The following is a 23,505-nucleotide window of genomic DNA, read 5'->3' as shown; positions in this document are numbered from 1 at the left end:
AACGGGCATAATTACAAGGTGTTTCAAGGCTCGTGTCCAAATTTTGAATGGCCCTTAAAATCTAACGAATAGGTCAAACAGTTCGTTTTTTGTTTTAAATTATAAATAAATTATTACATTTCAAAATACATATCAAAAATAACCCAAATATTTCATAAACTTTCCGAACCAAGCTCCCTTCCGGCATAACAGGTTTGGAACCCTCAAATCATATTGTCTATTACACGTTTTACCATGTCAAGTTTAACTTTTTAGCCTCTCTTCTGATGTTGTTTTTCGGCTGTTCTACTTTTTTTGGGACTTGATCTGAATAAACACGATCTTTAAGATCACCCCTGAAAATAAATTAGCCGGATTCAGGTCAGGGCTGTACGGAGGCCAGCCGAAGTCTGCTTTCCCTGAAATCAGTATTTTTCCAAAATGCTCCCTCAGCCAACCCAAACTTTCGTGAAAGCAGTGCAATGAGGGGTCTGTCTTATTGGAAAATACAGGAATTATGTTTTTATTTCTTTTAAGGACTCGAATAACTTTCCCACGCAACATAGCGATATAATTTGCTGTCCTTATCGTGTCTGCCTTCTCATCTTCATTCTCAAAAAATTGAGATGCGAAGACACCACGGTTACCGAGACCTAACCAAACCAAATTGTGAAAAAATGGTTTTTTGCACGATTTTTCAAGAAATAACTAAAATTTAAAACCTAACAAGCATTTCCAAACCGATTTCATTTAATTTGCTCCTTTATAAAACAGAAAAATTATAATTTAAAATTTGGGCACGAGTCTCGAAACACCCTGTATGAACGGACTTTAATATATACGCTAGACAGCATTCAAAACTATCAAAAATCCTAACTGTTTTCATTTTTTAAATGTTCTTTAGCAAATGATTTTAAAATCCATTTTTATACAGTAAGTAAGAAAAACAGTCAACAAGCAAAGTTTAGTATTTGTACAATAAATATAATTGGTATTACTACCTTATAGGACCTTATTTGGACGAACATTAAATGAACGGACATAATTATGAACGGACATTAATATGAACACTAGATCAGAAGGCATTCAAAACCATTAAAAATCCGAATTTCTTTCTTCGTATTTTTACGTTTTTTTATTTCAGCAAATGATTTTTAAATCCATTTTTAAACGGTTAGTTTTTATTATACAGTTAATAAGAAAAGCAGTCGTTAAGCATATAAATATATTTCACGACAATCTCTTCTAAAACAGGGGTTTCATAAAACTTACTTCCCGATACTCCTGAAACTTGAAATTTCTGACCAAGAAGTAACTTCTCACACGCAACCCTTTAATAACTCACGTTATTCTTCTTAGAATTGCACAGAAATTTTAGAGATTATAGATATGGGTCAAACTTAAATTTTCTGAACGTTTCGTCAAATTTAATTAATTACAGTAGGTGTTGCACGCTACCCCCTCTTTTCTACTATTGTCACCATAAAGTGAGAACGCTTTTAGCTAGGAACTTCAAAGTTTCTAGACACATTTAGCTTGATAATTGAAGTGCTTTCCCAAAATTTCAAGTTGGTTGTTAACAATTTAACCGAGTTATGACGCTTTTAAGATCTTGCCTATTCCCAAAAATTTGGGCAACGAAAAATTCTCGCCCAAATTTTTTGCACACAAATTAATTGTTAAAATCTTTTTTGAGGTAATTAAATTAGTTTTTATTATTCAAAATTGTTCAGCTGAAACATGACAGATACTGTTAGAAAGATATTTTGATTTATTAACCCATATTCAGTGAACGGAGGTTGGACTTCATGGTCGTGGTCTTCCTGTTCAAAGAGTTGCGGAAAGGGAATACGAACAAGAAGCAGATCTTGTACAAATCCTTCTCCTGGAAACGGAGGTGCTAGTTGTTCAGGAAAATCTTCAGACCCTCATTATTGCAACACCCATAGCTGTCCAGGTAATTCAACCAGTATTTATTTGTTTTAACAAGATCAGGTATGTTAATAAAATAGTAGCTCTATTAAATGTTTTATTGATCATATCCTCATTAAAATAAACATAAGCGCTGAACTTGGCCTAGATATCTTTTGCTCAACTAGTTTATTCAAAGTGGGCTGTGTCATAAACGGCTTGTTTCTTTTCTAAGTGTAGTTTTAATTCAAAATTGTTTAGCTGAAACACGACAGATACTGTTAGAAAGATATTGTGATTTATTGACCCGAACATCCTATTCAGTGAACGGAGGTTGGAATTACTACGGCTCATGGTCTACCTGTTCAAAGAGTTGCGGATATGGAACACAAACAAGATACAGATCTTGTAGCAATCCTTATCCTGCACACGGAGGTGCTTATTGTTCAGGATCATCTTCATATAGTCAAAGCTGCAACACCCATAGCTGTCCAGGTAATTCAACCAGTATTCATTTGTTTTAACAAGATCAGGTATGTTAATAAAATAGTAGCTCTAGTGAATGTTTTATTCATCATATCCTCATTAAAATAAACATAAGCGCTGAACTTGGCCTAAATATCTTTTGCACAACTAGTTTATTCAAAGTGGGCTGTGTCATAAACGGTTTGTTTCTTTTCTAAGTGTAGTTTTAATTCAAAATTGTTTAGCTGAAACACGACAGATACTGTTAGAAAGATATTGTGATTTATTGACCCGAACATCCTATTCAGTGAACGGAGGTTGGACTTCATACGGCTCATGGTCTACCTGTTCAAAGAGTTGCGAATCGGGAACACAAACAAGAAGGAGAACTTGTACAAATCCTCATCCTGCACACGGAGGTGCAAGTTGTTCGGGAACAGCTTCAGAGTCTCAGAGTTGCAACAATCGAAGCTGTCCAGGTAATTATCAATCAGTTTTTATTTGTTTTAAAAAGATCGGGTCTGTTAATTAAACAGTAGCACTATTAAATGTTTTATTGATCATTTTCTTCATTAAAAAAACATAAGCGCTGAGCCTGTCCTATATATTTTGCACAACCAGTCCATTCAAAGTGGGCTGTCTAAACATCAGTTTGTTTTTTCCTAAAGTATAAAAACTGAGAGTTATCTTAATTTATCTTATTTTGTGAGTTTGAAAGAATCAAATTATTTCAGCCGTCGATCCGGAGACTCCTAAAAAAGCCACCACCGCTGTGGCTCAGACATTGACTTGTGATATCGGAGATGTGGTTACAGATGTCATTGTGTCGTGGAAGGATCATGCTGGGGCTGCTATAACAAGTGGTAGTGGAGGGTACACCATCGCACAGGGATCAGCTGACTCTGGTACCAAAATTCAGACATCAACTCTGACCATTGATGTTGCCACTCTTACAAGTGTAGCTGTAGCTGGAAATCCCGCGACATACAAATGTGCTGCGGAATATGTACAATATTCGAATTCAGCAACATCTACTTTCAAAGACATTGTTGTCGACTTCCTTACTTTCGGTAAGTTTCTTAGGACTTGGTGGGTATTTATAACTGCCCATAAATGATGCTCTGCTGTTTTAACTTTATATCTAAGATAACTTGTTACATCCTACTGTTAAAACAAAATTAAACTCATCATAGGATCCAGTGAATTTAGTTGAGAAAGTTCAATGATTCAGTTCCTGTACAATACTGTTGATATTTTTTATTGCGGGCTTACTTTAAATGACTGATTGTTTCAGATGTACAAGCTAAGGGTAACGAAGTGCTGAAAGACACAGAAGCTACAATATCTTGTGTAGTAAAAGGTTTGAGTCAGCAGCTGGAGGCGGTAACATGGAAGAAACCTTCGAGTGAAGCTATAACTGCGAGTGCTGGCAGCTATGCTATTGACGTTGGAACTTACCTTCCTGACACCAACGATCAAACTACAATTCTGACCGTACCTGCTGTTGAAAACACGGCTGATGCTGTTTTCACCTGTGTCATTACATCTGACGAGCATGCAAAAACTGATGAAGAGACTGCTGTCAACTCGAACGTTTTCAGTGAGTAATCTTGATACATTTTGAGAACCACAATGTGTATAACGAGGACTTATTCGAATTTTGTAGCAGTAATCTTTCTTAATTTAGGCTATTTTAGTTACAACTACTTACTACATGTAATGATACTTTAACATACCAAATGTTTTGTGAGTTTGAAAGAATCAAATTATTTCAGCCGTCGTTCCGGAGACTCCTAAAAAAGCCACCACCGCTGTGGCTCAGACATTGACTTGTGATATCGGAGATGTGGATACAAGTGTCACAGTGTCGTGGAAGGATCATGCTGGGGCTGCTATAACAAGTGGTAGTGGAGGGTACATCATCGCACAGGGAGCAGCTGACCCTAGTACCAAGATTCAGAAATCAACTCTGACCATTGATGCTGCCACTCTTCCAAGTGTAGCTGAAGCAGGAAATCCCGCGACATACACATGTGCTGCGCAATCTGCAGAATATTCGGATTCAGCAACATCTACTTTCAAAGACATTGTTGTCAACTTCCTTACTTTCGGTAAGTTTCTTAGGACTTGGTGGGTATTTATAACTGCCCATAAATGATGCTCTGCTGTTTTAACTTTATTTCTAAGATAACTTGTTACATCCTACTGTTAAAACAAAATTAAACTCATCATAGGATCCAGTGAATTTTGTTTTTTGTTTGAAAACCAGTTTTTTGCTGGTACCCATAAGGGCTTTGGAACCAATATATAATAAATTGTATGAATAAATCAAATCCCCGTGGGGCACGCGACATTCAAGATCTAGTTGCAAGCACATGTTATAAAACATTGTAAAATAGCCTCAAGACCAGAACTGCATATTGCTTGGGCTTTCAGCCCAGTTTGCTCAACAGTTCGTGGCCTACTTACCTAACTTAAAACCTTAGTGCAATGCTTGCAACAACTAAAATCCTACTCTATAACTAAGTTACCCTATTACGTATAATCTAAAAGAGTGATGCAAAAAGTCAACTGATAACGCAACACAGTCTAATCATACTCTTATCAGTAGTTCCTCTAACCTCTGTTCTCAGTTATACAAAAAGTTTTAACTCCATGAAATTAACGTCACACACATACACAAATGCTTGACTTTCTCAAATAATTAGTCACTCAGCGACACAAACTTTGTTGTTTTTTATGTAATATTTCTTGCTCGGGTCCTTCTTGATTCGCTCTTTCATTTCCTGTACGAGCTTTTGGCGAGAGATTCGCTCATCCTGCGACCTGTCTGGAGATAAGTAGACTTTGTTGTAGTCGAAACTCGAAATTGTAGTCTGCCACATCAACCGATTTCAAGACTTTTGCTCTGCTCAGAAATTCACGTACAATTTCAGGATCTCGCAAAGTAACTTTTATCGGCCGTGATCGAGGGCTGTCAGACTTCTTTACTCCCACTCTCTCAATGTTTGTTATGGTCGGCCTTCCAATGAACTTCATTAAACCCCAAATATCACCCACGAGATCCCGTTCGTTCATTTCTTGCTCTTCACATTCGAGCTGTTCTGGGGCCCCGAAGATGATAAAGTTTTTCGACCGATCATCTTCTGTAATCGCCGATTTCACAGCCATTTTGATTTTAGCTGGAGAGATATCATTAGCTACGCTGTTATTCTTCACAACATCTGTAAACAGTTTCATTTCTGTTTTCACTGTCTCCTTCACTGAAGCTAGTTTACCAGATTTGCATTGGATGAGCTCGTTCTGAGTTTTTATCTGTTCTGATTTCTGTTGGTCAAGCGTCTCTGCTGCTGATCTCAAAACAGTTCTCGATTTACATATTATAGACCCCATCTTCAAAACTATTTCGGTTATTACATCCTTTGTCACGCCTTTTGGCTTGAACAAGTCATGAGTGAGGTCCTCTAGTTTCCTGCAATTAAGTTTCGCTAAAACCGAGTCTGATAAGTCCTCAATCTGTTTCTCCATTTCGTGAAGAGTACTGACCGAAAATTCCATATTGTGTATACTTCGTGTATAGCAAAGCTGCACAGTAAAAGGCAGTGCAATTACCTATTTACTGATAAGAGACAACTGATATCAACTCACAAGCGAAAATATTGATTGCAAAACTGATTGATTGCAAAACTGTTGTAGTTGAGAAAGTTCAATGATTCAGTTCCTGTACAATACTGTTGATATTTTTTATTGCGGGCTTACTTTAAATGACTGATTGTTTCAGATGTACAAGCTAAGGGTAGCGAAGTGCTGAAAGACACAGAAGCTACAATATCTTGTGTAGTAAAAGGTTTGAGTCAGCAGCTGGAGGCGGTAACATGGAAGAAACCTTCGGGTGAAGCTATAACTGCGAGTGCTGGCAGCTATGCTATTGACGTTGGAACTTACCTTCCTGACACCAACGATCAAACTACAATTCTGACCGTACCTGCTGTTGAAAACACGGCTGATGCTGTTTTCACCTGTGTCATTACATCTGACGAGCATGCAAAAACTGATGAAGAGACTGCTGTCAACTCGAACGTTTTCAGTGAGTAATCTTGATACATTTTGAGAACCACAATGTGTATAACGAGGACTTATTCGAATTTTGTAGCAGTAATCTTTCTTAATTTAGGCTATTTTAGTTACAACTACATGTAATGATACTTTAACATACCAAATGTTTTGTGAGTTTGAAAGAATCATATTATTTCAGCCGTCGTTCCGGAGACTCCTAAAAAAGCCACCACCGCTGTGGCTCAGACATTGACTTGTGATATCGGAGATGTGGATACAAGTGTCACTGTGTCGTGGAAGGATCATGCTGGGGCTGCTATAACAAGTGGTAGTGGAGGGTGCATCATCGCACAGGGAGCAGCTGACCCTAGTACCAAGATTCAGAAATCAACTCTGACCATTGATGCTGCCACTCTTCCAAGTGTAGCTGAAGCAGGAAATCCCGCGACATACACATGTGCTGCGCAATCTGCAGAATATTCGGATTCAGCAACATCTACTTTCAAAGACATTGTTGTCAACTTCCTTACTTTCGGTAAGTTTCTTAGGACTTGGTGAGTATTTATAACTGCCCATAAATGATGCTCTGCTGTTTTAACTTTATATCTAAGATAACTTGTTACATCCTACTGTTAAAACAAAATTAAACTCATCATAGGATCCAGTGAATTTAGTTGAGAAAGTTCAATGATTCAGTTCCTGTACAATACTGTTGATATTTTTTATTGCGGGCTTACTTTAAATGACTGATTGTTTCAGATGTACAAGCTAAGGGTAGCGAAGTGCTGAAAGACACAGAAGCTACAATATCTTGTGTAGTAAAAGGTTTGAGTCAGCAGCTGGAGGCGGTAACATGGAAGAAACCTTCGGGTGAAGCTATAACTGCGAGTGCTGGCAGCTATGCTATTGACAATGGAACTTACCTTCCTGACACCAACGATCAAACTACAATTCTGACCGTACCTGCTGTTGAAAACACGGCTGATGCTGTTTTCACCTGTGTCATTACATCTGACGAGCATGCAAAAACTGAAGAAGAGACTGCTGTCAACTCGAACGTTTTCAGTGAGTAATCTTGATACATTTTGAGAACCACAATGTGTATAACGAGGACTTATTCGAATTTTGTAGCAGTAATCTTTCTTAATTTAGGCTATTTTAGTTACAACTACATGTAATGATACTTTAACATACCAAATGTTTTGTGAGTTTGAAAGAATCAAATTATTTCAGCCGTCGTTCCGGAGACTCCTAAAAAAGCCACCACCGCTGTGGCTCAGACATTGACTTGTGATATCGGAGATGTGGATACAAGTGTCACTGTGTCGTGGAAGGATCATGCTGGGGCTGCTATAACAAGTGGTAGTGGAGGGTACATCATCGCACAGGGAGCAGCTGACCCTAGTACCAAGATTCAGATATCAACTCTGACCATTGATGCGGCCACTCTTCCAAGTGTAGCTGAAGCAGGAAATCCCGCGACATACACATGTGCTGCGCAATCTGCAGAATATTCGGATTCAGCAACATCTACTTTCAAAGACATTGTTGTCAACTTCCTTACTTTCGGTAACTTTCTTAGGACTTGGTGGGTATTTATAACTGCCCATAAATGATGCTCTGCTGTTTTGACTTTATATCTAAGATAACTTGTTACATCCTACTGTTAAAACAAAATTAAACTCATCATAGGATCCAGTGAATTTAGTTGAGAAAGTTCAATGATTCAGTTCCTGTACAATACTGTTGATGTTTTTTATTGCGGGCTTACTTTAAATGACTGATTGTTTCAGATGTACAAGCTAAGGGTAGCGAAGTGCTGAAAGACACAGAAGCTACAATATCTTGTGTAGTAAAAGGTTTGAGTCAGCAGCTGGAGGCAGTAACATGGAAGAAACCTTCGGGTGAAGCTATAACTGCGAGTGCTGGCAGCTATGCTATTGACGTTGGAACTTACCTTCCTGACACCAACGATCAAACTACAATTCTGACCGTACCCGCTGTTGAAAACACGGCTGATGCTGTTTTCACCTGTTTCATTACATCTGACGAGCATGCAAAAACTGAAGAAGAGACTGCTGTCAACTCGAACGTTTTCAGTGAGTAATCTTGATACATTTTGAGAACCACAATGTGTATAAAGAGGACTTATTCGAATTTTGTAGCAGTAATCTTTCTTAATTTAGGCTATTTTAGTTACAACTACATGTCATGATACTTTAACATACCAAATGTTTTGTGAGTTTGAAAGAATCAAATTATTTCAGCCGTCGTTCCGGAGACTCCTAAAAAAGCCACCACCGCTGTGGCTCAGACATTGACTTGTGATATCGGAGATGTGGATACAAGTGTCACAGTGTTGTGGAAGGATCATGCTGGGGCTGCTATAACAAGTGGTAGTGGAGGGTACATCATCGCACAGGGAGCAGCTGACCCTAGTACCAAGATTCAGAAATCAACTCTGACCATTGATGCTGCCACTCTTCCAAGTGTAGCTGAAGCAGGAAATCCCGCGACATACACATGTGCTGCGCAATCTGCAGAATATTCGGATTCAGCAACATCTACTTTCAAAGACATTGTTGTCAACTTCCTTACTTTCGGTAACTTTCTTAGGACTTGGTGGGTATTTATAACTGCCCATAAATGATGCTCTGCTGTTTTGACTTTATATCTAAGATAACTTGTTACATCCTACTGTTAAAACAAAATTAAACTCATCATAGGATCCAGTGAATTTAGTTGAGAAAGTTCAATGATTCAGTTCCTGTACAATACTGTTGATATTTTTTATTGCGGGCTTACTTTAAATGACTGATTGTTTCAGATGTACAAGCTAAGGGTAGCGAAGTGCTGAAAGACACAGAAGCTACAATATCTTGTGTAGTAAAAGGTTTGAGTCAGCAGCTGGAGGCGGTAACATGGAAGAAACCTTTGGGTGAAGCTATAATTACTGCGAGTGCTGGCAGCTATGCTATTGACGTTGGAACTTACCTTCCTGACACCAACGATCAAACTACAATTCTGACCGTACCTGCTGTTGAAAACACGGCTGATGCTGTTTTCACCTGTGTCATTACATCTGACGAGCATGCAAAAACTGATGAAGAGACTGCTGTCAACTCGAACGTTTTCAGTGAGTAATCTTGATACATTTTGAGAACCACAATGTGTATAACGAGGACTTATTCGAATTTTGTAGCAGTAATCTTTCTTAATTTAGGCTATTTTAGTTACAACTACTTACTACATGTAATGATACTTTAACATACCAAATGTTTTGTGAGTTTGAAAGAATCAAATTATTTCAGCCGTCGTTCCGGAGACTCCTAAAAAAGCCACCACCGCTGTGGCTCAGACATTGACTTGTGATATCGGAGATGTGGATACAAGTGTCACTGTGTCGTGGAAGGATCATGCTGGGGCTGCTATAACAAGTGGTAGTGGAGGGTACATCATCGCACAGGGAGCAGCTGACCCTAGTACCAAGATTCAGAAATCAACTCTGACCATTGATGCTGCCACTCTTCCAAGTGTAGCTGAAGCAGGAAATCCCGCGACATACACATGTGCTGCGCAATCTGCAGAATATTCGGATTCAGCAACATCTACTTTCAAAGACATTGTTGTCAACTTCCTTACTTTCGGTAAGTTTTTTAGGACTTGGTGGGTATTTATAACTGCCCATAAATGATGCTCTGCTGTTTTAACTTTATATCTAAGATAACTTGTTACATCTAACTTACTTTAGGTTACTTTAGGTAGGTTCGGCAGGGATCGCTTCTGGACAACAGTATCAAGTACGTCCTCCAATCACTCCTGGCTTAGATCTTTTTGTAGAGTCCATTCCAGAAGAGAATTATTTGTGATGGCGGTATACCCTTTTTTGGGCGGGGTGTCCGGGAAGCCTTTCAGGAATTTAGCAAGGGAGGATTTGAAAGTTTCCAAGACTTGGATTGTGTTAACTTCCTTGGGGAGCAGGTTCCATAGTTTGGCTGCTTTTACGCCAAAAGAGTTTTCATAATGGGTCGAGATTGAGCATTGTGCCTTTTTGTTAAATGCAGGCACAGTGGCCTTTACAACCTGTCGGGAGCTTTCCTTGAACTGCATGTTGATGTCGTTCGGAGCTAATCCATTCATCATCTTCCATGTATGGATTATGATGTATCGTTCTCTGCGTCTCTGTAATGAGAGAAGATTCAGGTTCTGCAGGCGTTCCCAGTAATCAAGGTTCTGGCAGCCACTGATTCGACGAGTGTAGTGTCGTTGGATGCTTTCAATAGCTTCTATATCGCTGATCTTGTCAGGGTTCCACACCGGGCAGCAGTATTCGAGTTTGCTTCTCACCATGGTTTTGTAGAGTGTGAGCATGAGGAAGCGTGACCTATCTCTGAATATGCTAAGGACCCATGACGTCATCGTCCTTGCTGTTTTAGCCATCTGCTGTATGTGAGAAGACCAGGAGCAGTCATTTGACAGGAGAACCCCTAGGTCCCTCACAGTTTTGGCTGGGTCAATAGTTCTTCCATTTGTTAAATTGTAACAGGAATATTGACTGGTGAAGGGCAATTCTCTTAACAGTAATGAATTGTTCAAGCTGTAATTCAATATTTCGAATTTGGCCTCATTTAGTTGCATGTTGTTCTTCAGGGCCCAACCGATTACATTTAGGAGGTCGTCTTGAAGTAGGCTTTTGGTAGCTAAGTCCATGATTTTTCCAATGAGCTTGGTGTCGTCAGCAAACACCTTTCCCAGAGCGGTAACCAATGTATCAAGTTGGTCGTCAATGTATAGAATGAAAAGAATGGGTCCCTACTGTTAAAACAAAATTAAACTCATCATAGGATCCAGTGAATTTAGTTGAGAAAGTTCAATGATTCAGTTCCTGTACAATACTGTTGATATTTTTTATTGCGGGCTTACTTTAAATAACTGATTGTTTCAGATGTACAAGCTAAGGGTAGCGAAGTGCTGAAAGACACAGAAGCTACAATATCTTGTGTAGTAAAAGGTTTGAGTCAGCAGCTGGAGGCGGTAACATGGAAGAAACCTTCGGGTGAAGCTATAACTGCGAGTGCTGGCAGCTATGCTATTGACGTTGGAACTTACCTTCCTGACACCAACGATCAAACTACAATTCTGACCGTACCCGCTGTTGAAAACACGGCTGATGCTGTTTTCACCTGTGTCATTACATCTGACGAGCATGCAAAAACTGATGAAGAGACTGCTGTCAACTCGAACGTTTTCAGTGAGTAATCTTGATACATTTTGAGAACCACAATGTGTATAACGAGGACTTATTCGAATTTTGTAGCAGTAATCTTTCTTAATTTAGGCTATTTTAGTTACAACTACATGTAATGATACTTTAACATACCAAATGTTTTGTGAGTTTGAAAGAATCAAATTATTTCAGCCGTCGTTCCGGAGACTCCTAAAAAAGCCACCAGCGCTGTGGCTCAGACATTGACTTGTGATATCGGAGATGTGGATACAAGTGTCACTGTGTCGTGGAAGGATCATGCTGGGGCTGCTATAACAAGTGGTAGTGGAGGGTACATCATCGCACAGGGAGCAGCTGACCCTAGTACCAAGATTCAGAAATCAACTCTGACCATTGATGCTGCCACTCTTCCAAGTGTAGCTGAAGCAGGAAATCCCGCGACATACACATGTGCTGCGCAATCTGCAGAATATTCGGATTCAGCAACATCTACTTTCAAAGACATTGTTGTCAACTTCCTTACTTTTGGTAAGTTTTTTAGGACTTGGTGGGTATTTATAACTGCCCATAAATGATGCTCTGCTGTTTTAACTTTATATCTAAGATAACTTGTTACATCCTACTGTTAAAACAAAATTAAACTCATCATAGGATCCAGTGAATTTAGTTGAGAAAGTTCAATGATTCAGTTCCTGTACAATACTGTTGATATTTTTTATTGCGGGCTTACTTTAAATGGCTGATTGTTTCAGATGTACAAGCTAAGGGTAGCGAAGTGCTGAAAGACACAGAAGCTACAATATCTTGTGTAGTAAAAGGTTTGAGTCAGCAGCTGGAGGTGGTAACATGGAAGAAACCTTCGGGTGAAGCTATAACTGCGAGTGCTGGCAGCTATGCTATTGACGTTGGAACTTACCTTCCTGACACCAACGATCAAACTACAATTCTGACCGTACCTGCTGTTGAAAACACGGCTGATGCTGTTTTCACCTGTGTCATTACATCTGACGAGCATGCAAAAACTGATGAAGAGACTGCTGTCAACTCGAACGTTTTCAGTGAGTAATCTTGATACATTTTGAGAACCACAATGTGTATAACGAGGACTTATTCGAATTTTGTAGCAGTAATCTTTCTTTATTTAGGCTATTTTAGTTACAACTACTTACTACATGTAATGATACTTTAACATACCAAATGTTTTGTGAGTTTGAAAGAATCAAATTATTTCAGCCGTCGTTCCGGAGACTCCTAAAAAAGCCACCACCGCTGTGGCTCAGACATTGACTTGTGATATCGGAGATGTGGATACAAGTGTCACTGTGTCGTGGAAGGATCATGCTGGGGCTGCTATAACAAGTGGTAGTGGAGGGTACATCATCGCACAGGGAGCAGCTGACCCTAGTACCAAGATTCAGAAATCAACTCTGACCATTGATGCTGCCACTCTTCCAAGTGTAGCTGAAGCAGGAAATCCCGCGACATACACATGTGCTGCGCAATCTGCAGAATATTCGGATTCAGCAACATCTACTTTCAAAGACATTGTTGTCAACTTCCTTACTTTCGGTAAGTTTTTTAGGACTTGGTGGGTATTTATAACTGCCCATAAATGATGCTCTGCTGTTTTAACTTTATATCTAAGATAACTTGTTACATCCTACTGTTAAAACAAAATTAAACTCATCATAGGATCCAGTGAATTTAGTTGAGAAAGTTCAATGATTCAGTTCCTGTACAATACTGTTGATATTTTTTATTGCGGGCTTACTTTAAATGACTGATTGTTTCAGATGTACAAGCTAAGGGTAGCGAAGTTCTGAAAGACACAGAAGCTATAATATCTTGTGTAGTAAAAGGTTTGAGTCAGCAGCTGGAGGTGGTAACATGGAAGAAACCTTCGGGTGAAGCTATAACTGCGAGTGCTGGCAGCTATGCTATTGACGTTGGAACTTACCTTCCTGACACCAACGATCAAACTACAATTCTGACCGTACCTGCTGTTGAAAACACGGCTGATGCTGTTTTCACCTGTGTCATTACATCTGACGAGCATGCAAAAACTGATGAAGAGACTGCTGTCAACTCGAACGTTTTCAGTGAGTAATCTTGATACATTTTGAGAACCACAATGTGTATAACGAGGACTTATTCGAATTTTGTAGCAGTAATCTTTCTTAATTTAGGCTATTTTAGTTACAACTAAATGTAATGATACTTTAACATACCAAATGTGTTGTGAGTTTGAAAGAATCAAATTATTTCAGCCGTCGTTCCGGAGACTCCTAAAAAAGCCACCACCGCTGTGGCTCAGACATTGACTTGTGATATCGGAGCTGTGGATACAAGTGTCACTGTGTCGTGGAAGGATCATGCTGGGGCTGCTATAACAAGTGGTAGTGGAGGGTACATCATCGCACAGGGAGCAGCTGACCCTAGTACCAAGATTCAGAAATCAACTCTGACCATTGATGCTGCCACTCTTCCAAGTGTAGCTGAAGCAGGAAATCCCGCGACATACACATGTGCTGCGCAATCTGCAGAATATTCGGATTCAGCAACATCTACTTTCAAAGACATTGTTGTCAACTTTCTTACTTTCGGTAAGTTTCTTAGGACTTGGTGGGTATTTATAACTGCCCATAAATGATGCCCTGCTGTTTTAACTTTATATCTAAAATAACTTGTTACATCCTACTGTTAAAACAAAATTAAACTCATCAAAGGATCCAGTGAATTTAGTTGAGAAAGTTCAATGATTCAGTTCCTGTACAATACTCTTGATATTTTTTATTACGGGCTTACTTTAAATGACTGATTGTTTCAGATGTACAAGCTAAGGGTAGCGAAGTGCTGATAAACACAGAAGCTACAATATCTTGTGTAGTAAGTGGTTTGAGTCAGCAGCTGGAGGCGGTAACATGGAAGAAACCTTCGGGTGAAGCTATAACTGCGAGTGCTGGCAGCTATGCTATTGAGCTTGGAACTTACGATCATACCACCAACATTCAAACTACAATTCTGACCGTACCTGCTGATGAAAACACGGTTGATGCTGTTTTCACCTGTGTCATTACATCTGACGAGCATGCAAAAACATCAGAAAAGACTGATGTCAACTCAAACGTTTTCAGTGAGTAATCTTGATACAATTTGAGAACCACAATGTGTATAACGAGGTCTTAATCGAATTTTGTAGCAGTAATCTTTCTTAATTGAGGCTTTTTTTTCTTTTTTTAAGAGAGGTTGGGCCAAGATAGCCCACGAGAGAATAGTATTGAGATGCTCTGTCTATCTCTGGGGTAGGCAAAAAACACTTGAAAACATGAGTAACTTTATAGCCATCTTCCAAAGTTTAAAATGATTTATTAACATATACATCTTTCAGCTGTAGCGTCAGTGACTAAGTCAGTCATTACTAGTAAGGATCAGACATTGACCTGTACAGTTGGAGAACTAGACGTAGGTGGAACCCCTGTTAATGTAGTCTGGAAGGCTCCTGATGGTACGACTGTATCTGTCTCGGATATTACGAACTACTATGTCAGCAACGGTGCAGTTGATGGAACCGGCATACAGGTGGCAGAACTCACCATCAAGGCTACCAAGCTTGCTGATTTTGTTAACCAGTCAACATTCACATACAAGTGCTCGGTAACATCAACACAGTACCCAAACTCACCTGTATCTACCCACGGAGTTGTGGTCAACGTTCTAGGTGATTTAATAAAGAATAATGTTCTGCAAAAGTTTAAGGACAATTATTTGTGTATGGTCTTGTTTCCATAATATTTTGATTCCCTTTTAGCTAATAGTATTCTTATACGTTGCAGTAAGCGTACAGCTGGAATAGCTTGATTCGCCCTTGAAGATGTTTGAGCTCACATAAAAATAACTTTGACGGTGTCTCGTAATAAAACAAAAACTTTCGTTGTCCTCAAAATGTGGATTGTAAAATTAGATTTTATTTTTGATTCATGAGTAAGTCGCTACAATTTACAAAGTGTATTTATCTAAAATACTTTGAACTGAGGAAGCATTTTTTACCCTTAATCATATTTTCCCTTTCAGCACCTTGTAGCATGCCCTTTATCGAACAAGGCATCATATCTCCATATTCGACGATTGATTCAGGCTCAACATACGAAATAAGGTGCGACAGCGGGTTTGTCATAATTGGACCGTCCTCGATGGTGTGCACTAACGGTACCTTATCTGAATCCCCATCTTGTCCACCAGGTTAATCTACTAAATATGACTTAGAGATATTATGGTTTCCAAATGAAATTATCATTGATAAGGAATAAAGTTCAATCGGGTTATCCTCAGTACTTGTTAAATGTTATTACACTTTCACATTTGGTATAGATCAATGTAAATTGAGAAATATTTTCCAAATTTGTGACTGCATATTTACCAACAGGGATACTTCTGTCTATGATAATTTACTTTTTTTTTCAGTGGCTACCGTCACTTGTGATGAATACGGAATAAAGTTGTTCGTTACCGAGAAAATCAGTTTTGATACAATATTGCTCAACGACAAAGGTATTTTATTTGATAATTTTTAGAGTTTGTTTGCTTCTATTTTTTGAATATCTGATAGAATTCTTATACCGTAAATCACGTTGTCAATACTTCATTACAGATTGTGAGTTTAAGGGAGACTCTCAAGAAATCAGAACAGATTTAGACAAATGCGGTACGACGGTATCTTATAATAACAGTCATGTCATTTACAAAAACCAAGTAAGATGCTCTTCATTTACCGTTATATTTGTTAGTTATTAGCAGATTTTGGTCGTTGAATTTCGATTGAGCTGAAGAGACGGGTGGTAGAATAAATACATTATAAATTTTAAAAAGATTATAAATCAAGTCTTAAAAATTACGTTTTTTCCTTGTAAATTTTCTTATAAATTAATTTTTCAGATGACAGGAATTTCCAGCAAAATTGATTACAGTAACGGTATAACCAGAGGAGGAGAACTTAAGATAGCATTTGAGTGCTCATTCAATAGAACAGGTGAAATAGCATGGAAATTAATCTAATTTCAACAATTTTTTATTGTCTATGAACTATAATTGTGAATATACCTTTATTTTTAAACACAATTCAAATTGCAATTTAGGTTTTAAATGATAAAAGATAGTTTGACGGAGCAGTTTTGTCGGATCGAAAGTTAGATTTATAAAGAAAAAAAGCAAAAAGTTTAAAAAGAAAAACTTTAACCACAATCATAGACACTTTAATTTTTTTTAGGTGCTACCGAGTATGCATCTTGGGAGGTAAAGGGTGCAGCCATTGTGGAAAGAGTGACGGGTGAAGGTTCGCTACGTTTCCTTCTAGATATCTACGAGGACGCAACATATGCCAACAAAGTGGTCAACTTTCCATTTCAGTTAACCCTTAATGCTAACATCAACATGCAGGTCTTGTCTGAAATATTTAATCTACTGATTTGTAATACTCATCGCCAGTATCATCTGAAATTTAAAGACTTTAAATCAATTTAGGAGTTGATTGGGATCAGGGACAAAAGGAAATCACGGCATGTGGCGGGATCACGATTTTTCTTATTCTTTGTGACAAATTTTATATGTCGTCTTTTTGGCTTGTCGCCGTATCGCGATTTCTGGCCAAAATAATCGCGATTTTCTTATGTCCCTGATTGGGATGTGTTAATTAGGATGGAATAAAATAAACAGTAACAGTTACCATGGTTACTAACTAGTTACCATGGTTACTAACTAGTTACCATGGTTATTAACTAGTTTTGTCCCTGATTGGGATGTGAAAATTAGGATAGAATCAAATTTCGATTCTTTTTTACCACTTTATAGCAACTTATTATATTCCCAACGGTTGTATAAGTGTTTAGTGACCACTTAAGCACTTAGAAGAATAGCTTTGATAAACTAAAACACATAACCAGGTCACGCTGGATTCATTAGATCCAGACCAGTCTCTGGGTGTGGTTCGAATACAGGCAAAGGACAGTGAAACCGAGGAGGATAGAAACTTGTCCTACGACTTGGTGAAGGAAGGGTTAGTTCTTTAATTGGTATTATAGTGGGGAGGTTCAGTACGACCGCCCCCGCTACCCCCGCATAGGGGGAGGTGAAACATGTTTAATTTTATTGGGTCAACACTGGAAGCTGATTGGATTATTGCTGTCTCAACGTGCCATAAATAATATTCATATCACACAGTAGTGAGCGTGACTGAGTTAAAATAGTGATAACGATGATATTGCTTATAGCACGAAACTATTGCTTATATCCAAAATTTCAAAGTTTTTTTAAAGGTGAAATATTAACGAAGGGAATTTAATTTCCATATAGCTAGACAAATATGCTGTGACCTTTAGGTTTTAATTAATTTAAATTCATTTCAGGTGCATCGTTGACTCCACCTTCAAGTTTATTGAAACAGACTCGAATTTACAGCCTCTTTCCGACCCCAAATCTAAACGATTTATTTTTAAAGCTTTTAGCTTTTTGGACAGCCAGACTCCGATTTACATTCACGCTGTTATAAAAGTCTGTAGTCTTTCGGATAACAGGTAATAGTATTATGATGTCATTATTGATTATATTCATTGAGCTATGCAGGCAGGCAGGCATCTTCATTAAGTGAAGTTGAACGATCTTTTTGTAAAACTTAACACATTCAGAAACCTTCTGTTTAAAGAATATTCAAGGTGGGCCTTCCTAATTTAATTTTCTTCCGTAAAAATAAAATAATTTAGAATTAGAACCTTTTTGATTTCCTGGGAAGTTAGCTTTAAGCTTTAAAATATGTGCATAATTCATCAATTATTTAATTATCATGTTATAGTTATACTCATTAGTATTACTCAACTGTATCCCATCCTAAAGCCGTAGTACATACATATTACATTGCAATGAAACCTACATTGAGATGAAAACTGCGATTAAATGCCGCGCATTTTTAATACAGGCATACGTTTAATTTTATATAGACGCAGCATTTTATCGCGGTTTTCATTGCAATGTACCCAGCAAACCCTACTGGCTGGCCGTGTTACTAAAAGTGGTCTTATTCAAACAGACGGCTCGAGCTCTTGACCATCGTTAATGGTCGAGAAAAAATCGTCGTGCGCTACTTCGAAGAAATTTAGACGAGTACGGAGTAACATTTGTCAACTTGAGCTCTCGTACGAGTACGACATTAAGTGATTTGCACGCGTGGCGCATTCCAATCTTCAAGCAGCCAGCACGTGACACAATTTAGCCAATCAGACGACAGGAATCCGCAAAGTTAAAGTTGCAAACTTTTGATCGGCCCAAAATGAGACTTTTCCGGAGATTTTGAGATAACTCAAAATCTACAATGTCCCAAATTTTCCTCCTGGGGAGGAAGGTTATTTTACAAAACGAACATTTTTCAAAAAACCGGAAGGCGCTAGCTCTTTTACTTTTGAAGTTTTGAAGTTGGGACCCAGCCAGTAAGAATTTCTGGCTAGGTTTCATCGCAATGTAATATAGTAATAAGTAATAAGTATGTACTACGGCTTTATGACTTCATTCGTAATTCATCAACACTTTCAGTTTTGGCTGTACAGACTTGTGCACAAAAAGCAGACGGAAGAGATTCGTTGAAGTATCAAGTGATCTGAACGGTGAACAGTTCCATATTTTCCAAGGACCGATAGTGCCTAGTCACCCCGTTGAAATCAGAGGTGGGATACAAATTACAATTCTTATCCTGAAATTATGGACAGAAAAGTGAATTAATGATGGTCAGTTCTGGCGAAGTTTTGCCGGACTTTATGATCCTAAAGAGTTCAGACTTATTTTATTTATAACTAGAAAGCCCGTGGTCACAGGAAGGAAGCTAATAGTATTTTTTTGATAGCCAGTTTTAAACGCTTCAAAACATGTCCATTACAACAAAAGATGCAGCCGATTAAAATGTCTCGCACTGAACAAAACGTAATTACCAAGTTACCACAAAGCCGATCAAAATGTCGCTCGCAAATCTTTGCACGTGCCCATGCGCGTTTCAACACCGTTACCATGGTTTAGGTTACTATGCAAACTTTTGCTTTTTACCTAATTTGCACGTGGGCAGACGTACATACAGCTATACAGACAGACATACAGACATAATATTTCGAATTACAATCCTCACTCCTCACTCCTCACTCCTCACTCCTCACTCCTCACTCCTCACTCCTCACTCCTCACTCCTCACTCCTCACTCCTCACTCCTCACTCCTCACTCCTCACTCCTCACTCCTCACTCCTCACTCCTCACTCCTCACTCCTCACTCCTCACTCCTCACTCCTCACTCCTCACTCCTCACTCCTCACTCCTCACTCCTCACTCCTCACTCCTCACTCCTCACTCCTCACTCCTCACTCCTCACTCCTCACTCCTCACTCCTCACTCCTCACTCCTCACTCCTCACTCCTCACTCCTCACTCCTCACTCCTCACTCCTCACTCCTCACTCCTCACTCCTCACTCCTCACTCCTCACTCCTCACTCCTCACTCCTCACTCCTCACTCCTCACTCCTCACTCCTCACTCCTCACTCCTCACTCCTCACTCCTCACTCCTCACTCCTCACTCCTCACTCCTCACTCCTCACTCCTCACTCCTCACTCCTCACTCCTTACTCCTCACTCCTCACTCCTCACTCCTCACTCCTCACTCCTCACTCCTCACTCCTCACTCCTCACTCCTCACTCCTCACTCCTCACTCCTCACTCCTCACTCCTCACTCCTCACTCCTCACTCCTCACTCCTCACTCCTCACTCCTCACTCCTCACTCCTCACTCCTCACTTTTGCAAAATAATTGGGATATATTGAGACGTTCTAACTTGCATGGCTTACAAAGTTGCTGCTCCAAGCTCTCCAATATCGTGACGTCACGCAAAAATGGTGCGTAAACACACCATTTTTAATTGTAAAGTTTGATAGGTTAATGGTATACAACTTCAAAACGCAAATTATCGTCGTGACATCAAAATAGCAAAAGGTATATCTTATATTTCCAATGTGCTGCGAAAATAGCGGTAGATGTGCCAAAAATGCCGCACTGCAATGATTGTTGGAACGTCATTTTGATCGGTCTTGTGGTAATTACGTATTGTGTTCAGTGCAAGTTACATTTTGATCAGTTGTATCTTCGGTTTTGACGGATTTTTTTTATGCGAAAAACTGACTACCAAATAATACTATTAGCCTCCTCCCTGTGACCACAGGCTTTCTAGTAAACTTATAAAGTTATAACATTTCAGTTCCGATGACATTTACCGAAACCTTTGTTGAAGATCAGAAGTTAAACAATGGTGAGGAACTGAATTTAGATGTACATGTGATTGCTAAGCCGGTTCCAGAGAGAGTAACTTGGAAGCTTGATGACACTGACCTTGTGGATAATAAGTAAGTTTTGTCCGTAATCATGGTAATGAAATTCAATGTTAAATTGGATCGAATTGTAATCAAATTGCACTTAAAATTTTAAACTCAAAATAACATGATACATTATATTTCATTACTGCCTAGTTTTTGATATTGCTATATCCAGATTCTATACTACCTTAAAATATATTTTATTGAGTCTTATCATTGTTACTCTTGGAGAAATTAAATTCCATTCATTATCAGGGCCACTATATTCATCGAGGAATCTTTTGACCCAGCAACCTACATCACAACGTACACACTGAAACTTGTAGACCTTAAAGTGGAACAATCAGGAGTTATAACCGTAGAGCTGTCTCGTGAACTGAACGAAACTTTATCTCATTCTATGACTCTCACTGTACTGGGTAATATATTTCTGGACACTTCTTGGGTGACCAGTCATCAGTATGAATATTCCAACGTTAACACCCGATAAAACTTTAGATTAAAAACAAAGTACAAACTTTAAAAAGTAACGCCACATTTATCCAAAGAATTCAGAGATTTAATCTACATATTTTCAGATGAGCCGGTTTTGGGATTTGGTGTAAAATTAGGACCTCGAATTTTGACCTTCCTCCTCCTGATGCAGGTTCTGCTGTAGGTTTGTCAAGATGACTATATCGTGAACTAAGCTAACGTTATAGCTATCGTAGATAGACTAATGGTTATGAACTAAAGAGAGCTGTTTATTGGGAAATATTTAGATAATATTCAAATAATCGCAGAAAGTCAGGTGATTTTCTTTAGGTTAACAACAATTGTGATTTATATCATAGTTTAAACATTATATAATGATATAGTATTTTAACAGATATAAGTAAAGTTAAACTAAAACGAGATTTTATAGATTTTTTTGATGTGGTGTATGTTAAAAAAAATTTCTGATTTCGCTCATCGCTGCATTTCAATTTAATTTGAAACCCGAAACGTAAACACTTGGTTCAAATCAATCGATACTTGATTCGCAGCATAAGATGGCGTTTGAATGATCATCTCGAAATAACTTACCTCCTTTAAACTGACGGATTCGGATCTTGGTTTCTTTGCTCGTTGAGGATCTCTGATGACAAAAAGCACGTAGAAACCCAGGCAGTGGCACAACTGAGAATAAAATCATATTATTGAAAAAGTTTAATCTGAATATTTGTTACAATGGGCTTGTAATCTACGAGGCCCTCCTTGCTCGCCAACTTTTGAATTATAAATATAATGTACAATATCAGACTGCATGCAGATAACCGGATTTTTCAATGATGAATCTGAATTAATTGAAAATGTATCCAATTATGACTTATGAGTGCAGAATTTCGACAGAATTTTTGTCGAACTTTTGTAATTGTACGTGTCCAAGAACGCGCGGAATTGAACCTCAGGGTGTGTTGAACCTGAGCACGTGTCAAACAGTATGTATACCTGCCACACTCCTAAAGTCCTAATTACAGTTTAACACTATCGTTCATCGTTGTGCGGTTTATCACTTTATTATGTTCAGTGAAATAAATACAACTCCCTGAATGTTAAAACTGTGCATGTGCAGAGATCATTTATTGAGCGGGATGGATAAAAATAACGCCGCCCTTTTCTTTTTATCCTTCTTCATTCTTTCCCGTCCCTTTGCAGTATTCCGTAATTTTTCAAAAAGGAGCAAAGGTATTAGCAGTTAGTAATAGTACCTTACCACCTTACATGTAAATGAATAAACTCGTTATGCTTCATATCTCGGTCATATTAGAAACTAGAACTCTCATTCTTCAGGGGGGGGGGGGGGGCGGGGGAGGGGAGTCATAAGTATTTTTGAGAAATTTTGAATCTGAGAATTTGACCATTTTCACCGGGAATACTCAATAATGTCTCAAAACTTATTTTCGAATCTGAGAAATTCAGGATGGTTTCTTATTAAGTTATAAAAGTACATTATCAACCTACAATCTAAACTTTACCTAGACTGAACACCGTGTAGTGAGGGATGTTGTAGCCGCGCCGCGCACTCAATGAGGCTTAGCTTCTCTCAGTAAAACCATCCTTTCCGTGTGACAGTATTTTTGACCATTGTTAATGATCTGGCCCGACGCGAGCTACTTCGAAGAAATTTAGACGAGTAACATCCGTCAACAGTCTTTAAGCTCTTCGTTCAAATTCAATGACTCCAACAGCACAACAACTAATAACTATTTTTTCATGTACACTGTACAGTAAAACCCCCTATGCCGGGCTTGTCGGATGAAACGAAAAATAAATGATACAGCAAGAAATTGGTATAAAAAAGATGACGCCAGTATCTGTCAAGCGTCGAGCGTATTATTAGTTTAGTGTAACTGTACGTGTATTGTGGTTACAGTGTCGTATTGGGGGGGGGGGGGGCTCCCCCTCCCGCCTCCGGCCCCGGGGGGAGGGGAGGGGCCGGGGTTCATATTATAGATA

At 38.7% G+C, this 23,505-nt stretch overlaps 1 protein-coding gene across 1 annotated transcript; it reads left to right on the top strand.

Annotated features, from left to right (window-relative positions):
• The first annotated feature begins 2,271 nt into the window (after nucleotides 1-2,271).
• Nucleotides 2,272-21,977, top strand: LOC134825891 (uncharacterized). Its single transcript, XM_063838077.1, has 32 exons — nucleotides 2,272-2,385; nucleotides 2,615-2,672; nucleotides 3,090-3,425; nucleotides 3,650-3,955; nucleotides 4,131-4,466; nucleotides 6,137-6,442; nucleotides 6,611-6,946; nucleotides 7,171-7,476; nucleotides 7,645-7,980; nucleotides 8,205-8,510; nucleotides 8,679-9,014; nucleotides 9,239-9,547; nucleotides 9,723-10,058; nucleotides 11,357-11,662; nucleotides 11,831-12,166; nucleotides 12,391-12,696; nucleotides 12,872-13,207; nucleotides 13,432-13,737; nucleotides 13,906-14,241; nucleotides 14,466-14,771; nucleotides 15,027-15,356; nucleotides 15,710-15,877; nucleotides 16,100-16,186; nucleotides 16,287-16,387; nucleotides 16,571-16,664; nucleotides 16,902-17,071; nucleotides 17,575-17,687; nucleotides 18,037-18,204; nucleotides 19,214-19,344; nucleotides 20,913-21,057; nucleotides 21,283-21,446; nucleotides 21,606-21,977. The coding sequence occupies exons 1-32, from the start codon at nucleotides 2,272-2,274 to the stop codon at nucleotides 21,683-21,685; spliced, it is 7,704 nt and encodes a 2,567-aa protein (XP_063694147.1). The 3' UTR covers nucleotides 21,686-21,977.
• Nucleotides 21,978-23,505: the final 1,528 nt, after the last annotated feature.

Source organism: Bolinopsis microptera, chromosome 1 (assembly GCF_026151205.1).
Source record: "Bolinopsis microptera isolate Bmic1 chromosome 1, MBARI_Bmic_1.0, whole genome shotgun sequence".
Lineage (NCBI taxonomy): Eukaryota > Metazoa > Ctenophora > Tentaculata > Lobata > Bolinopsidae > Bolinopsis > Bolinopsis microptera.
Note: the sequence above shows the minus strand (reverse complement) of the source record. Positions and strands in the feature narration are given on the sequence as shown.

What these genes read in the sequence shown, in the direction of transcription:
- LOC134825891 (XM_063838077.1), top strand. Translation starts at nt 2,272, where the DNA reads ATGGAACACAAACAAGATACAGATCTTGTAGCAATCCTTATCCTGCAC. An exon ending in ATCCTATTCAGTGAACGGAG is followed by an intron (nt 2,673 to 3,089) that starts GTTGGACTTCAT and finishes AAATTATTTCAG; the next exon opens with CCGTCGATCCGGAGACTCCT. An exon ending in TGTCAACTTCCTTACTTTTG is followed by an intron (nt 12,167 to 12,390) that starts GTAAGTTTTTTA and finishes TGATTGTTTCAG; the next exon opens with ATGTACAAGCTAAGGGTAGC.